The 18,802-nt window shown below is 36.2% G+C and overlaps 2 protein-coding genes across 2 annotated transcripts in view; one reads left to right on the top strand and one right to left on the bottom strand.

Moving 5' to 3' along the window:
• The window catches only part of LOC106880223 (zinc finger HIT domain-containing protein 1), a 21,783-nt gene extending 11,560 nt beyond the window's left edge, over positions 1 to 10,223 (top strand). Inside the window, exons 3-6 of the mRNA XM_014930085.2 lie at positions 22 to 104; positions 1,479 to 1,567; positions 7,272 to 7,352; positions 9,819 to 10,223. Of these exons, the coding sequence (XP_014785571.1) occupies positions 22 to 104; positions 1,479 to 1,567; positions 7,272 to 7,352; positions 9,819 to 9,840 (275 nt within the window). The 3' untranslated portion in view covers positions 9,841 to 10,223. The remainder of the gene's footprint in view (positions 1 to 21; positions 105 to 1,478; positions 1,568 to 7,271; positions 7,353 to 9,818) is intronic.
• Positions 10,224 to 10,842: 619 nt separating this feature from the next.
• The window catches only part of LOC106880219 (uncharacterized), an 18,569-nt gene continuing 10,609 nt past the window's right edge, over positions 10,843 to 18,802 (bottom strand). Inside the window, exons 3-4 of the mRNA XM_014930081.2 lie at positions 17,033 to 17,165; positions 10,843 to 11,027 (exon numbers count right to left, since the gene is read on the bottom strand). Of these exons, the coding sequence (XP_014785567.1) occupies positions 10,942 to 11,027; positions 17,033 to 17,165 (219 nt within the window). The 3' untranslated portion in view covers positions 10,843 to 10,941. The remainder of the gene's footprint in view (positions 11,028 to 17,032; positions 17,166 to 18,802) is intronic.

Here is an 18,802-nt window from a genome sequence, read left to right on the forward strand (position 1 = left end):
TATCGTTACTGTTGTTTGCAGGAATTGGACGGAAGAAAAAGAAGAACAAAGTGGAGCAACTGAAAAGATGCAAAAAATCTTTCAATGCATTGTTGGAAGAAGAGGTAAGAAGTCTTCTATTGTTTCTAGTTAACCCTTTCATTACTGACTTCTATTTCTGTCCAAGCCACTATTAGGGGTAATTTTGAAAGGGGATAAAAAATAAAAACATTTACCATCTATTTCCTGTACCATGGTTTCAAGCTATCTTCAGCAAATAAAATAATTTGCTAGGCGCAGCTATCATCAGCAGGAAAGCCAAGATTAACATATAAATACGAGGCAATATTTGCTGCTGATAAAAAACTGCACTTGCGCAGTGGATTTATAAAATTATAACATGTAAGCACGAGGCATGTTCTGTATTGCCTCGTATATATATGTTAATCTTGGCTTTCCTGCTGATGATTGGCGCAAACGCCTAGCAAATTATTTTATTTGCTGAAGATAGCTTGAAACCATGGTATAGGAAATAAATGGTAAATGTTTTTATTTTCATTCCCTTTCAAAATTACCCCTAACAGTGGTTTAGATTTTAACTACTTCTTCTAGTGGGTTAGATGCCCTATTATGGCCATTTCTTATGTGTTTAAATGTACACTGTATTTATATGGATGATATATATATTATGTATTTATATGAATAATATATATATATATATATATATATATATATATATATATCATCGTCATCATCGTGATGACTTGCGACTGTGACCTTCGACTGTGACCTTTGACTGTGACCGTGAGAAGACCCGGCAAGCCAAGTGAGACCAAAATCCAAGGCCTCTGCCAGGGATGTAGCCAGCCCACTTACACGTAACATTCCTTCATTGGAAACTAAACTCTGCTTGCGAAGACATGGTGAGGCAAGTGAAATCGAAATGGAACTATATTTGTAGGCACACTAAACTCGGCTTGCGAAGACTTGTTGGGGCAAGCAAAAGCGAAATCGTGATGGCTCCTGTACCAGTGGAGCACTAAGAGCACTGTTCGAGCGCGATCGTTGCCAGTGCCGATGGACTGGCTCTTGTGCGGGTGGCACATAAAATACACCATTTCGAGTGTGGACGTCGCCAGTACCACCTAACTGGCACGTAAAAGCACCCACTACACTCTCAGAGTGGTTGGCGTTAGGAAGGGCATCCAGCTGTAGAAACTCTGTCAAATCAGATTGGAGTCTGGTGCAGCCATCTGGTTCACCAGTCCTCAGTCAAATCGTCCAACCCATACTAGCATGGAAAGCGGACGTTAAATGACGACGATGATGATGATGATGATGATGTATACATATGTATATATATATGATACAAGAAGAATAACAACCCGTATATGAATATCTTTCTACTGCTTTATCAGTGATTTATAAAAATATATTAAATTATTTACTGAAATTCATTTTGCCAGTTATCTATAATCTATGTTTTTCCTTTTCTCTAGCAACTGGCCATTAAAAAGACACCAAATTACTTCTCTGCTGTGGTTCCACCATCAAAATTTCCAGAAAAGCATTTCTGTGCCATTTGTGGATATCCTTTTACCTGCTGTGTTATTCTTTTAGCTTTGTCTTTTATTCCTTTCAGTCACTTAACTGTGTCTGGATTTTTTTTTAAGCTTAATACTTATTCTACTGGTCTCTTTTGCTGAACCACTAAGTTACAGCAACATAAACATACCAACACTAATTATCAAGCAGTGGTGGGGGACAAACACACACACACACACACACATTTGGTTAATGAGAGACAGAAGATGGAAGATATGACAATCTTTATTAATCACTACAATTGTTTTGACACATCTAGCATTGATCCCTCATGGGTAGGATACTTAACTGGTTCAGGAGCATCTAACAGTACAGATGTGTCTCTTTGGGTGATAAATAGACATAACTCGTTAAAATAACAGTTCTGCAATGTATCTTCTCATTTTGTGTAAAGGAAAGCAGCAAATTAAAGGATATATCTTTATTTATATAGAAGATCAATAATAAAATCACAGATACAAAAAAGAAACGAACATGCAATACAGTAATAAAAGTATTAAATATAACCATTAACAGATATGGATGTATAAACACCCTTGTGCAGGTTGTATGGCGCCTGTACACGTGCTCATACAAGCATCCATAAAGATGTAAGCATAGACACACATGGTGTGGTGCACATATGTTCACATAGTTAGTTAAATAGCTACTTGGTGTTTATAAGAATGGGGAGATTAAACCTAAATTTAATTCATCTTTACCTTAAGGTGAATTATGTCAACAGTTACTCAAATTCATTTCCACTGCATTGTGCAAAAGTGCATTTATATGCATGGAAGCATCTTGAGAATCCTTCAGAAATTGTATTAATGATTTTCTCATTGGTCCACGGAATAGACAGGGGTTCCTCAGAGCAGAGACAGTATCTCTTGGAAATGGTATTATATGGTATTGCATGCCTTACTATGAACCAAGTTATGTTATATTTAATTTTATCTTCCTTAAGTCATCACAAAATTTGCCAAAGATGTTGAATGTCTCTTATTGATTTTCTTGAAGCTGGTGGCATGGTTGCAATATTGATTCTTAAATGAATCAGCCATTGCTCCAGTGTAAACATACAGCCCTCCCTTTGTGTGCACAGTACATTTGTGTACAAGATTTGTACTCATACATATATATTATGACAGGCTTCTTTCAACCTGGGGCTATAGTAGGAGACACTTGCCCAAGGTTCAACACAGTGGGACTGAACCTAGAATCATATGGTTCAGAAGGAAGCTTCTTACGACACAGCCACGCCTGCACCTTATATAATCATTATTTAGTTATCCCTAACTATTACTCTTCCATTAACCCCATTCTCCTCAACAAAGTTCTTATTTTAGCTATGAAATATGCATAACTATTTGGGCGAGATATAGGTACCATATTAGTGGCTAGGGAAAGGATTATTGAATAAGAGATTAAATACTGGGCTGTGTAAAGTAGATCTAACAACTTTGATATAACTACGGGATCACATGACTCAGCACAAGTTACAGATCTAGCAGGTATTTACACATTACACTATCAATAAGGAATTCCCAGAAATAGTAGGATAGTTTTTATAGGGAATACACTCTATTCACTCTCCATATATGGTAATGTATTATTGTAAAAAGATAAGAAGAAAACTTGGAAAATTCTTTAAACATATAGGACTTTTTTATTTCTTTAGAGCTTGACTGTGAAGCAGTGAACTATCTGGACATAACATTGGACCTTGAACTTGGAGTTTGAGTTTATCATTTGCATGATGTCTGGTATATAAGTATATGATACACACACACACACATACATATGTATGTGTGTATGTATATATTTGTGTGTGTGTGTGTATGTTGTAGGGAATTAGTAATAATAGTACACCCCTCTCATGTGGGGAATGGAATAACCTAGTCACTATAAGTAAAGAGAAGTACATGAAGTACCAGAGTATATAGTAGGCAGTCAGAGATAACGTGTCTTTACTGGTTTTACTAAGTTTACAGTATACCGAGGTGGGCATTATAACAATCCAATATTGTAAGGAATGAGGATTTAAATAACTCACAAGGAATTAATAAACTCGACGAGTAAAGTTAATAGAAACTTGAAGAGGAGTTAATAAATTCACAAAGTTGGTGTACGAATTTTACGAAAAATTTTAGAAGTATAGAAAATTGTCAGCAGGTGTTCTGAATGACCAGCAATTCCTGGTAGTGAATCTATAAAGTTGGTGAAAGTTCTAAACCAATGATTACAAGTCTTGTCAGCATTTGTGGAGTTTAGGTCGGCATTCAATCTGTCTGCTTTCAAGTATCTTTCCATATATGATATCCTTCCCAATTCATACTCATCTTTTCATTAATCTTGTTCTCTATAGATTATTCAACAACTTCTTCAAGATTTTGAAATTATCTTTTTTGATTGTTATGAATGACTAGTAATTCTTGGCTCAAAGAAACTAATTTCCAATCATAGTCCAAAACAATAAAGTATCATATAGTGCTGTCCGTGATATTTTCGATTAAACATATGTTATTCAAAATGGCCATTCTCTCTCCCTGATTATCAAATGTGCATGCCCTTTATGTCAAAGGAAATCACTGAAATCTTAGCACAATTTATATAAAAGCAGGTGTGCTTGAGTTGCAGAAACAGCAACAACAGCAGAAATAACTGCAAGAGCAACAACAACAACAAATGATATTAAGCAACAAATGCTGCAATTACTGAAGTCATCAGGAAAGTCAGAAAAAGTGTTCTCGACAGACTACGCCACAAATTCCATAACAGAGTTCAAATATGAACCTGATGAAGGAGTTACCTTTGAGACATACTACAGAAAATATGAGCAAATCTTCAATAAAGAATGTAAAGGTTGGGATGACAAGATGGAAACACGTTTGTGCTTAAGAAAACTGGTGGCAGCAGAACATGAGCATTACTCTCAAGAAAACCTGGCATAAACTTTAATGACAATAGATATATATATTGTGTAAAATTTTTAGTGAAAAAAGCTCATTGATCAACACATATTGGAAGTGTCTGAAAATAGAAAAACACAATGACAAAGACTACATTACATATGCTGGTAGAGTTAACAGGGAATGCAAGAAGTTTAAACTGGAGGAATTAACATCATAAATGCCTGATTTTTACACAGGGACTTACTGCCAAAAAGAACGCAGAAGTTAGAACTAGAACTCGCAAAGTTGAAACAAAACCAGGTTGTAACCCTACAACAAGTGTCTGAAGAATGTGAAAGAATAGTCAAATTAAGACAATACACAGAAGAAATTGAACATAAAGATTGTTTCCAAGTAAAGCAAGTGCAAAATAGTCAGAATAGAGACAAAGTGTTTTCTAAAAACACAACGAAAATCAGGAAATAAACCCATGTTTTGCAAGTGGCAATATACACCTGAGGAAAAATTGTCCATTTAAAAAAAGTGGAGTCCGTTCATTGTGGTAATATAGGACATATAAAGACGCACTGTAGAATAAAGATGGTAAAATGGCAGAACAAAGGAAAAAGAATAAATAGTATGTCATTGGAAGAAATTGGAAATATAACAATAAGAAAATTCGTAAAGGTGAAAATCAGAAATACAAGTGTTGAAATGCAATTGGACACTGGTAGTGACATCACTATTATAAATGAAAAATACTTGGAAATATGTCAGTAAGTCAAAATTAAATTGTTAAAGGTAGCATATGGTGTTACAGGAAAAAGATTATATTTTTTCACTGAATTCATATGCAATGTAACATTTTGAGGTTAAACAAAAAAAGCAAAGATATATGTATTAAAATATTTACTTAATCTATTTGGCACAGAGTAGATGGAGCTATTCAAATTGTGGGATATATTTCTGTGGGGAAATATAGTTGGGTCAGTCAAAGGTTCAAATGAAGCCGAAGGACTGAAACAAAAAATTAAAAAATTATTTTCAGATGTTTTTTCGGAAGAACTGGGTTGTTGTACAAAAACAAAAGCTAAGATTGTTGTAAAACAAGATGCAACATCAGTTTTTAGACTAAAACAGAATGTACCATTTGATCAGGTTAACAAAGAACTTGAAAGACTGGAAAGTCTTGATATAATTGTAAAGACAGACCACACAGACTGGGCAGCACCGACAGTTTACGTGAAAAAGAAGAATAACAAACTAAGAGTCTGTGCAGATTCTTCAACTGGGTTGAATGATTGTCTAGTTGCACATAACTACCCATTGCCCATTCTGGAGGAAGTGTTTGCAAAATTGAATGGAGGGAAATTCTTCTCTAACTTAAACCTCTCAGAGGCATATCTACAGATACAAGAAGAATGTGCTCATTTATTAACAATTAACACACGCCATGGCTTATTTAAATTTAAGCAGCTTCTCTTTGGTGTAAAAGTGGCTCCTGCCATATTTCAGTAAGTAATGGACGCAATGCTGAGTGATTGTGATTTCGCTATCATCTATCTAGACGATATTTTGATAAAGAGTGAAACGGAAGAAAAAAAAACATATGGAACATGTTAAGAGTATTTGAGAAAATAAGAAAATGCAGGTTCAAGTTAACAGAGGGAAAATGTCAGTTCTTGTTGAATAAAATCAAATACTTAGGACAAGTAATTGACAAAAACTGTAGAAAACTGGATGCATCAAGAGCAACAGCGATAAAGAATATGCCCACACCAAAAAATGTAACTATGCTGCAAGCATTCTTGAGTTTGGTAAACTATTACCAAATTTACATTCCAAACATACATAATGTAAGGGCCCCACTCAATGATCTGTTGAAAAAGAATACAGAATGGTGTTGGATGAATAAGTGCCAGAAGACATTCAAGGAATTGAAAAGTATTTTAACTTTGGACCTATTACTGACACATTTTGATCCAAAGTTGGATACTCTACTGGCTACAGATGCAAGCGAGTATGGTGCAGGAGCCATACTCCTGCACAAATACGACAATGGCAGTAAAAAAGCTATAGCTCATGTGTCAAGATCATTATTGCCAGCTGAAAAGAATTATAGTCGGATAGAAAAAGAAGCATTGGCAATCATATTTGGTGTCAAGAAGTTCCATTCAGTAACAATAATAGATTTAAATTATCCTCGACAATTTTTAGTTTTACCAATTTTGAATATATCACTCCTGTTTAAAACTTCTTACCTACTTGACTGTTGCATTTCTAGCTTTGCCTTGAAGGAAGCTTTACTCCTTGGACTCATGTTTTTGTGCGCAACAATGTTATTAAACCTCCGTTAACAACACCATATGCAGGTCCTTTCCATTTTCTTACACGCATGGATAAATTTTTTACTATAGACCTTAATGGTCGTAAAGACACTATATCAGTGGATAGACTAGAAAAGGCCTTCATAGAGAAAACTGTCTCTGTTCCCACTGCAGACAACACACACAGCCAGCACACCCACCTTCACATTTCATGACTACAATTGGGATTGATCAGGTACCGGACAAGGATTCTGGATTATTTTTCCAGTTTTTTTACTTAAATGTTGAGAGTAGTCCAGTTCGTTTTTAGTATTCTTGTTTGTGAGAGCAGTCGAGTTTATTTCAGATATTCTCATTTTAAAAATCATCTCTGGCTAATCGTTGAGGTTTGCACTCTCTGAGTGCTCTTGCTGTTGTTGTTGTTATTATTATTATTATGTGTCAATCATTTACATATGTATCACTCAAGCACCTTAACAGTTATAACATTTCCATCTAATTATAAGTGTGTATCTTGTGGTGCACGCTACTGTTGTACAAAGTGTCTTGGAACACATCAAGATACACGGTGAGTTTCAGCATTTTACTTTCTTATTTCTGTATTCCTCTCTCTTTCGTTATATACGTGTTTATGTGTGTGTTCATTCACCATCATCATCATCGTTTAACATCCACTTTCCATGGACAGTTTGACAGGAACTGGCCAGGCAGAAGACTGCACAGACTTCTGTGTCTGTTTTGGCATGGTTTTAATGGCTGGATGCCCTTCCTAACACCACCCATCTTGCAGAGTGGACCGAGTGCTTTTTCTGTGGCACCAGCCCAGGCTTATATGTCCACCAGACTGATAAGTGATTAGGTGTCTGGCTGGTTTTCTGAAGTTAGTGTTGCAGATCATGAGATCTTTTGCATCACAGAATTCCAGTAGCCTTGTTCCCTCCTCATTCCTAGGACCAAAGCCAATACCATCATACACACCATAGGATCCATGAGAATGCTGCCCCATGTGTCCATTAAAATCACCAGCCACAATAACATCTCTGTCATTTCTTGTTGAGGTAGCATGCAGAAGGACCTCGTAAAATTGGTCCTCAGCCAACTCAGACTGTGGAGCATAGGCAGAAATAAATGTAACTCTTAATTTATCTATGACGAGTCTCAGCTTGATAGCCCTATTACATACTCTGACTACCTCAATTACCTTATCTACCCACTTTTCTGCTAAGAGTATGCCTACCCACTGCATTATTTCTGCCTACAGAAGAATTTGAACCTTTGTTTCTTACCTGCGAGAAATCTAGCAGAGGCTCCCATCCATCTTCTTACATACCACGCGCACTAACATGGCAATGCTCCAGCATTTCAATAATCTCACCTGACCCTCCTTTCATTGTGCCAACATTGATGATAGCAGCCCTAAAACTGTATACTTGGGAGTGACAGTTGCTGTGGAACATTTGTCAGCACCTGAAAAGAAGATCAGTGCAAATGCTCAGATCTATGCTACTTGCCAGGTAGCATAGAACTTTGGTACTTCCTCAATCCCATACAACATCCAGATTAAGGGCTAATGAGGATAGAAGTAAAGAGGTCATGAAAGTAGGGCATGCAGGTTGACCAGGAAGAAAGGTGGGGTGGCCACATAACATGGTATAAATTTTATGCTTATATATATATTTAAGACCTGTCAAGCCAAGTGAAATTGTAGTCGTCTCCAATGCTGGTGTCATGTAACTGGCACTTGTGTGGGTGGCACGTATAAAGCACTTTTCGAGCATTAGGCCTCATAGAGGCAAAGTAGCCAATGCCGGTGGCACATGAAAAGCACCTTTCGAGTGTTAGGCCTCATGGAGGCAATGACAAATGACTGAAACCTTTGGCATTATGCCATGCTTGACAAGAAAACCTATCAAGCCAAGTAAAATTGCAATCATGGCAGATACTGGTGTCACGCAAATGGCACCTGTGCCGGTGGAATATAAAAGCACTCTTGGAGTGATTGGCATTAGGAAGGTCATCCAGCCATAGAAACCATGCCAAATCAGACTGGAGTCTGGTGCAGCCTTCCAGCTTGTCAGCCCTGGTCAAACTGGTTAAATGATGATGATATGTATGTACACGTTACACACACACACATACATACATACATATATATATATATATATATATATATATATATATATGCACACACACACACATATACAGTCCACGTAAATGCACACTTAGATGTGTATAAGTAGCTAAGGAAGCAAGCCATGTATGTTTAGATTAAAATGGTGGAGGTGGTGGTTTGTAATGGGTTTGTGAAAATTGACTGTGCTCAGAGCCTACACAAAAAAATAATAATAGTTCCTAATTATTATTTGCTAAACAGACTTACAATAAATTGTAATATTTAATTATTATTAATACAATATTTATACACATGTACAGCATATTTATTGTATAAACATATAAGCAATGAGGAGGATCACTAAACTACATGGTCTTAGCAAGTGGGATGTTGATGGGAGAGAGGAAATTTAAGGTATAGATCGAGTTACATTTGAATAAAATAAGAACTTAGCTGTTGTTTTGTGAACAGGCTATAGGCCAAAGTGAATGATAATAACAAACTATTCTTCAAATAGTTAAAATACTGTCATGGGTTAGGTGAATACTAATTCATCTTTCCATCATTTTACTAAATCGTCTTCCCATCATCTTTGAGGCCTCTGAGTAGTCTTTTCCAATCTCTTGGATACCTCTCTGCAACTTTGTGTTTTCACCTGTTGTCTGACAATAGAGAGTTAGGGGAGTCTTCAGTCTTGCTAAGGGTAACCTCTCTAGTGCTGGGTGGGTGGGTGAAAATCTAATTGAGTACTATGTATACATCTAAGACTATGGCAGCTGAAGGTGATCAAAGAGTAAACCAATCAAAATGAAGAGGTGTAAATATTTGTAAAATATACATTCTAAAGATGAAGTTAATTAAAAGTTTGATGGGAAATTATTATTGAACTTGTAATTTAATTTTATTTTCTTACTCATTTAGATGCCTAAAATATACTGCATGATGAGCTGATGATGAAGTTCAGAAGGAGCCATATTTAAAGGTGTCATTTGAAGCCACTGGAGTAAAATGTAACAGAATATGACCAACAGATACACAGTCCATTCCATTTGCCTGCACACATCAGATGAAGAAAAAAAAGAGGAATAAACAACAGAATTGGTGATTTTTATTACAAGCTACTTTTGCTGTTTTAAATGTGATGAAAATATCAGGCAAAACAGCAAAATATAACATTGTTGCTGTTTCATACTAAACTCAATTAGTGATGAGGAAGTGATGAGAAACAGTTTTTTAATCTAAAGTTGGAATCTATCTGACATTGTAAATAACAGCTTTCTTTTTTGTTTTTCAATAAACCAAATAATCTTAAAAGATTCTCAATGACTTCAGTACTTGATGTTATTTTAACCCTTTAGCATTCAGATTATCCTGTCAAATGTAATGCTTATTTATTCATATTGTTTGGAATTAGTCATGCATTACCTTGTAACTTAGAGTTATTTTTTATTTATTCCATTTGTCTTCACAGGGCAGAAAACCCAAATGTCAAAAGGAATGTAAAAACTACAGGATATCAGCTCTCTCTTTCTCACACACACACACACACATAAACACAAACACATATGTATGTTGTCTCAGCATGTCTTCATATTGACACCTTTTGAGCAAAAAAACAAGATGACATCAGGAAGGGAATCCTTTCATAGAATAATTTCTAAAGAAATCTTGTCCAGTCTACACCAGGATGGAAAAGCCTACTCAAAAATTGATGTTTACTCTCTCTCACACACACACACACACAGAAGTTCACACAACATTGGTCAACTCTAATCTACAGCAGGTAACACCAGCACAAGTGCCATTCACTCTGAAATTACATGGTTGCAAAATGAGCTTCTTACCCCGCAACTATATTCCCACTAATAAAGGACACATCTAAAAGGACACATGAAAAAATGAAAACAAACAAATAAATATCTTATAATTTATTAAATCCATCTTTTCTGACCCAGCCTTTTTTTTTTTTTTTTTTAAATCCTTTGCTATGAAATCTAATGTGGTTGGCATTGATCTTCAGCCAATCACATGAAATAAGATTATTTCAGTCATACTCTGATCCGATAGCAATACTCACCTCTTTAAGATGGATGTAAGTAGAATGATACCACTGATTGGTGTCCAATATAACTACAAGACAAAAGGAAATAAATTATCATAAATATAAATATACACAGATTTATATGCATAGCACATATTCATGATATCACATAATTCACAGGAAAACATATTCTTTTATTTGTTTCAGTCATTTGACTGCGGCCATGCTAGAGCACCGCCTATAGTCAAACAAATCGACCCCAGGACTTATTCTTTGTAAGCCTAGTACCTATTCTATCAGTCTTTTTTGCCAAACCGCTAAGTTATGGGGATGTAAACACATCAACATTGGTTGTCAAGCAATGGTGGGGGACAAACACAGACACACAAAAAAATATATATATATAAATTATACGACAGGCTTCTTTCAGTTTCCGTCTACCAAATCCACTCACAAGGATTTGGTCGGTCTGAGGCTATAGTAGAAGACACTTGTCCAAGGTGCCACGCAGTGGGACTGAACTTGGGACCTTGTGGTTGGCAAGCAAGCTACTTATCACACAGCCACTCCTGCACCTTAGATGAACTTATTAACTCCTCAATCCATGAACCAAGTTTGACATAAAAAATTCTATGAAATCTCATAAATAATTATATGCACATATTCAAACAGGAACAAAATGCATATTGCAGGGATGTGTGAATGCAAAAATGATTTTTCTTAAATATTCTTTTATTCTTTTACTTGTTTCAGTCATTTGACTGTGGCCATGCTGGAGCACCACCTTTAGTCGAACAAATCGACCCCAGGACTTATTCTTTGGAAGCCTAGTACTTAGTCTGTCGTTCTCTATTGCTGAATCACTAAGTCACAGGAACGTAAACACACCAACATTGGTTGTCAAGCAATGGTTGGGGGGGGACAAACACAGACACACAAATACATACATACACACATATATAAAGAACATTAATACTCATGAGAGATAATAATGTTAGTGGCCACAAGGTAAAGACCGTATAGGAAAAATTGATAGATATATATATAAGAGTGATATATAATAAGGGTGCTGTGAAGCACCAGCTTTGCTAAAAATAGGAGTCAAAAATACTCTGAAGCCACAAAAATTAACACTAGATTTTCACGGGCATGGTTAGAAAAAAACTAAGTGAATAAGGATTGCATCTTACCTTTGCAAAATTGCAAGAAGGAATGCCAGTTAACCTGGTATGGCCAAAAGCACTTGATTCTCTTCAGCCAAGTCTACTCACAACAAACCTATGTATCACTTTAACCAATGCTTGTGTTCGTTTCAGTGCCCAAACCACATTGAGAAAACAAACTGAGTGAATAATATTTTTAAATATATAAAGAACATTAATAATCATGACAGATAATAATGTTAGTGGCCGCAAGCTAAAAACTGTATAGGCAAAATTGATATCTATAAGAATTATATATAACAAGGGCGCTATGAAGCACCAGCCTCAGTAATAATAGGAGTCAAAAATGCTCCAAAGCCACAAAAGTTAACACTTGTTATTAACTGGCATTCCTTCTTGCAATTTTGCAAAGGTAAGATGCAATCCTTATTCACTTAGTTTTTTTTTCCAACCATGCCCGTGAAAATCTAGTGTTAATTTTTGTGGCATCAGAGTATTTTTGACTCCTATTTTTAGCAAAGTTGGTACTTCATAGCTTTCTTGTTTTATATATGTATATATAAATATATTTGTATGTGAGTGTGTGTCTGCGAGTGCATATATATACACACGAGGGAGTACTCCCAAAAAACTGGAATTTTGCAGTATTAATTTATTCACTTAGCTTTACATGTTTACACTTTTATTGCCTTCAAAGTATTCTCCATTTGAAGCAATGCATCAATCCAGATGCGTTTTCCACAGTTCGAAGCAGTCCTGGAACTCTTGCGAAGTGATGCCTTTTAACACTTCTGTCGTTTTTTTTTTCTTCACCTCTTCCGCATCTGCAAAACGTCTTCCTTTAAGGACTTTTTTCATTTGAGGTAACAGAAAAAAGTCACAGGGAGCAAGTTCGAGTGAATAGGAAGGGTGGGTAAGCAAGGTCATGCCACTTTTGGCAAAAACTGTCTCACACTCAAAGCAGCGTGTGCAGGCACATTGTCATGATAAAACCACCACTTTCCACTTTCCCACAGGTCAGAGCATTTTTGTCTCACTGCGTCTCGTAAACACTTCAGAACTGCTAAGTAAAATGTCTGGTTAGCAGTTTGACCAGGAGGAACAAATTCTATGTGGACAATTCCCTTTGCATCAATGAAACAAATCAGAATCGTCTTGATATTGGACTTCACTTGATGCGCTTTTTTGAGGCATGGTGACACTGAATGCTTCGATTGCCTTGATTGCTGCTTCATTTCCAGGTTGTAGCCATAGCATCAGCTTTTGTCACCCGTGATGACCTTCGGAAAAAGGTCCAGATCAACTTCCAACTGTTATTTTAGTTGTGATTGCTTTTGACCTTCCTTGAGCAAGTGAGGCACAAATTTTGCTGCAACACTTTTCTTTCACAATTCCTTGCTCAAAATTCTTTGGCTGGAACTCCAGGATACACCAATCATATCAACAAGTTCTTCAATTGTTCAGCAACAATCCTCCAAGATCAGTTCATGAATTTCCATGATGTCGCCCTGAACGAGGTTGGTCTTCAAGTGACAAAAGACCATTCCTAAAGCATGAAAACCACTTGTAAACTTGTGTTTTGCTGATGGCAGCATTCTTGTAAGCTGTTTGAAGTATGGCAACTGTTTCGGCTGCCACTTTCCCCAGCAGAAAACAGAATTTCTTGGAAGCATGCTGTTCCTTCATTTCAGCCATCACAGAAATTGACAAATGGGAAAAGCACTGCAAAGCAAAGACGCACCATGTGGCAGTACAACTTCAGTCAATGACACCGGTTGGCAGACTGATGCCTGAGGGTCGCATCAAGTGGCTTCTAGCAGTAAAAGCCTGGACCACCACAGGCTTGTCCCATAGAGAACATTTCTGGTTACGTTTGGTTACACCCTTATATAATGTTATCAAAAAGTTCTGGGACTAGTTATGCTTAATAAAAAATAACTTATTTACCTAAGTTCTCATATAAACATTGGCATGCACAAGCTTTCTCGCATAAGATAATTAAGGAATTAATTTTGCAATGCAAGGTAGATACCAATCAAGATATTCTTATAAGTTGCCTCCAGTGATCTGTGCATTTATTTCAAAATCCCATTCAGTCTCATGTAACCTTGCACATTCTCCTCTAAAATGGGGACAAGTACCAACACTTCTGTGTGGCATGCTTGAACAATTGTGAAAATCTCTTCACATGAAGCCATTGGTTGCCTTGTTAACCCATAAATAAGTAAGTATATTTATATATATACAACATTAAAACATTGCCCAAATGAAATTTAAAATCTACCAATAATCAACATTATAGTCAATTAGGAATACATAAATTCATTATTAATTATTGAACTTAGATAATTAATCTGAATGGATCTAACATCACATCAATGACCATGTTCTATTCAAATAATGACATTTTTCAACAAGATACTAACCCAATTTTTACTTAAATCATACTCATTGTATTTTTACCTTGTTCACAATATGTAAAAGATATAAGATTGAAACTCAGAACATGAGTTGCTCTAAAAACTGCAAGAGCCAATGAAGTAGCCTGTCAATTACATCCTTCTAATTATAAAAAAAAAACAGAAGGGCACATCAAATAATGTAAATCTGGAAATACACTCCTGGGGTACTTTTGGCTGTACCTTGTTTACATGGAATAAAATTCTTCAATGAAATCGTGTTTTGTACATGAAGACCCCTTCTAATGCTAACATTTTTAGTCACCTCTTATAATACATAGGAATGTGGTTAATTATTCTGAACTGGGAATTATTGAATAGAAGAAGTGGATTGAGCTCAGTAATGATAACTAAAGTGAGGTGCATATGGAAGAAATTCTGGAAGCAGTGGAGAAGAAATTAAGAAGGGGATTGTTACTGAAGAGAAAAGTATATGCTGTAAGGTGAACAGAACATAAATCTCATTAGTTCAGTGAATGAGTTTGGAGAGGAAACCAAACAATGAATTGCAGCGTATGATAAAATAGAACCACTGATGGGTGTTGTGAAGAGAAATGGAATGGAATGGTTGAGTCATGTACTGAAAAGATGAAAGTGAGCAAAGGAATGAATGTGGAAAGGAAGTAGATGAAGGAGAAAACTATTGATTCTTCTACCCACAGACTTTGTAAAACTTTATGATAATAATTGTTTCTAATAAGACCAGAAATTTTTTGGAGGAATCAGTTGATTACATAAACGTCAGTACTTGACAGCTACTTTATTTTATTGACTCAACACAGGAAGGATAAAAGGTTATGTGTCTTTGGGTAGCTTTTATCTCAGAATGTAAATTACAGGAACCAATATCACAAAACATTTTGTTTTACAGTGCTCTATTGATTTTCCTATCCAATGGTCTTTGTGATGATTTATAATAATTTTGGGTAGTGTAGCAAGGTCTAGACTCAAAGAGCCTTAGAGTTAATCTAGCAAAAACCAAAGTCTTAGTAAATAGGAAAGCAGACAAATCACAAATCACTGCTCAATCTGTAGAAAAGGCATAGGTAGAAATTCCATAAGATGTACCTGGTATAAGCTATGGATACATAAGAGGTGTAGCAATATCAGAGAAAGGTTAACAGGGAAAATATTTTTCATGTGTGGAAGGTGCACAGGTACAATTAACACTAAAAATGTACACCAAATGCCAGGGAGGATACCTAGAAGCAGTTGATAGCTTCTGTTATCTAGATGACCAAGTCAGTAGCAGAGGTGGATGCTCCAAGACCATAACTGCTAGAATACGAATAGGCTGGACAATATTCAGAGAGTTCCTACCTCTGTTCGGCAGATTGTATGATGCCTCTGTGTGAACAGCCATGCTACACAGCAGTGAAACAGGGCTGTGACTGCTGAGAACATGCATAGGCTTGAAAGAAATGAAGCTGGTATGCTTCACTGGATGTGCAATGTCAGTGTGCATGTACGACAGAGTGTAAGCATCTTGAGAGAAAAGTTGAGTATAAGAGGCATCAGATTTGGTGTGCAAGGGAGACGACTGTGCTGGTATGGTCATGTGATGCATATGGATGAGGATAGCTGTGTGAAGAAGTGCCGATCTCTAAAAGTGGAGGGAAACCCAGGAACACACTGGAGGAGGTGGTGAAGCATGATCTTCAAATGTTGGGTCTCACAGAGGCAATGACTAGTGATTGGGACCTTTAGTGGTGTACCATGCTTGAGAAGATCCATCGAGCCAAGTGAAATCATAGTTGTGGTTGTTGTCAGTATCACATAACTGCCACCCATGCTGGTGGCATGTAAATAGCACCTTTCGAGTATTGGGCCTCATGGAGGTAATGCGGCTGATGCTGGTGTCATGTAACTAGTACCCTTGCTAGTGACATGTAAGAAGCACCTTTCAAGTGTTGGGCCTCACAGAAGCCATAACAAATAACCAAGACCTTTGGCAATATGCTGTGCTTGAGAAAAAGGCCCATCAAGCCAAGTGAAATTGTAGTTGCGACAGATACTGGTGTCATGCAACTGGCACATGTGCCAGTGGTACACAAAAGCACCGTTACACTCTCAGAGTGGTTGGCATTAGGAAAGGCAACCAGCCATAGAAACCATTCCAAATCAGACTGGAGTCTGGTGCAGTCCCTCAGCTTACCAGCCCTGGTCAAACTGTCCAACCCAAGCCAGCATGGACAACAGATGTTAAACGATGATGATGATGATTATGTTTCTGATTTAGGTACAATGACAGCAAGTTTAAAGAAAGGAGTTAGTACCATCTGCTAGTACTAGACTGGTACTTTATTTTATGGATTCTGGAGAGATGAAAGGCAAAGTTAACCTCAGTGGGATTTCGATTCAGAAGATAAAGAGCCAGAACAAATACTGCAATATATTATCTCTGTTACTAATGTTTGTATGAAGCAACAATGACAAGAACAGCAAAGTAAAAAATGAGAACAAGTGACTCACGAATATCTCCAGTTTCCATGGTAACATTCAGAGTATATTTGCATAAATGTTCACACTCCGGAGGAACAATAAGCATAAATGTTTTCTTACCAGCTATCATAGCTTGCCATGATGGGCGTTTTACTGCATCAATCTATAATAGAATGAGGATGGTGCAACCATTGAGAACAAGATGATGATTAAAGATTGTCATTTAGTGCAACTTGAAGTTATAGAAACATATTGTTTAGATATGGGAACACCATAATCATCACATTTGTCATGTTTGACCAAATTTAATTGTTATGAATAAAAATTTCCACTCACTAACATAAAGTCTATACATATATAAATGTGTGTGTATATGGTGTGTACACACATGCATATGTCTAAATTTAACAGAGCAAGGTATTTAAGAAATAATTATATATCTATGTAACTTTTGCTAAACCAAAGATTTTCAAGAAAAATCTTTGAACTCCCAATTTGCATAAAAATATGCTGTTTATGGTCCTTTGTTAATGCAGTTTTCAACTGCACAAAATGAATCTTAATTCACTGCAACATCTACTTCGTGTTTCCATCTATAAATATATTCATGACTAACTTCTGACTCAAATGAGTGCATTCGTCTCTCACTTGCAGTGGCATACATACCTATACTAATTGGTTCCAGGAGACACGACTTAGGTTGGAAAATGATTTAAGTCGAATTAACTTGTCTCTAGGCTAGGCTAGGCTGATAAGAACCATTCCCAGTTCTGTACTTTATTTATGAATGCATTTTCAATAATACATGGTTAATAAAACCCATTTTAAGCTTACAAACAAATAATTTTTATTTTTTAATACTGTACAGTAAAAAAAAAAGTAATCTAAATTTATGAATACAATTTGGAGGTGTTTACCATACATCACAGACGCTTTATTTATGAATGTGGTTTGCAATAAGACATGGTAAAATAAAAGTCTTTTTTAAGCTCAAAAAACAAATTCAGTAATTATTATTATTTTGCAATATTAAAAAAAAAATTGATTATTTTAAATTTACCAATATGTACATACAATTTAGTGGTTCTGTGATTTCATGATTTCATTCACTAAGCGACACTACTTTATGATGTGTATCTTAACATTTACTGTACATATGATTTTATATGCTTTTATTCTTATTTATTGTACAGTAACATGATTTTATGTGCTTTTAACAGTTTTGTAGTGATTTTATGATTCCAATCTTTGTGGTGACAGACGTAAAGTCAAGTAAAATGATTTTTTATTTTTCCATATCTTATTTTTGAAAACCGAAGTATAATCAAGAATGACTTAAATCAAAATGACTTAAGCCGAGGTATGCCTGTACTTAAAAGCAACAAGCTGACAGAATGGGGAAAATTCTTTGGATGCATTTCGTCCATCCTTACATTCTGAGTTCAGATTCCATCAAAGTTAGCTTTGCCTTTCATCCGTTTGGGGTTGAGAAAATAAAAAATAAATACTGTAGTGAAACTACTTCCCGCCATTAGATACAAACTACTATCGCCATTACATACATTCTTCTCATTTAAATATAAATAAATGCGAGCGTAGTAGAGAACCCATTCCTTGTCATCACGTGACTGATCATTATTCGAATCGGCAACTTCTTCGAACCGTTCCCGTCAGAACGCAAACTGACCAATCACGGCCCCTAATAAGGTCACGTGATAGAGTAAAATTCTGAAGGCATTTGGAGCCCTCTTAACGCTATATATAGATCAACTCATACCCCACAATTGGTCTCGGTCCAGT

This window comes from Octopus bimaculoides, chromosome 24 (assembly GCF_001194135.2).
Source record: "Octopus bimaculoides isolate UCB-OBI-ISO-001 chromosome 24, ASM119413v2, whole genome shotgun sequence".
NCBI classification, from domain to species: Eukaryota; Metazoa; Mollusca; class Cephalopoda; order Octopoda; family Octopodidae; genus Octopus; species Octopus bimaculoides.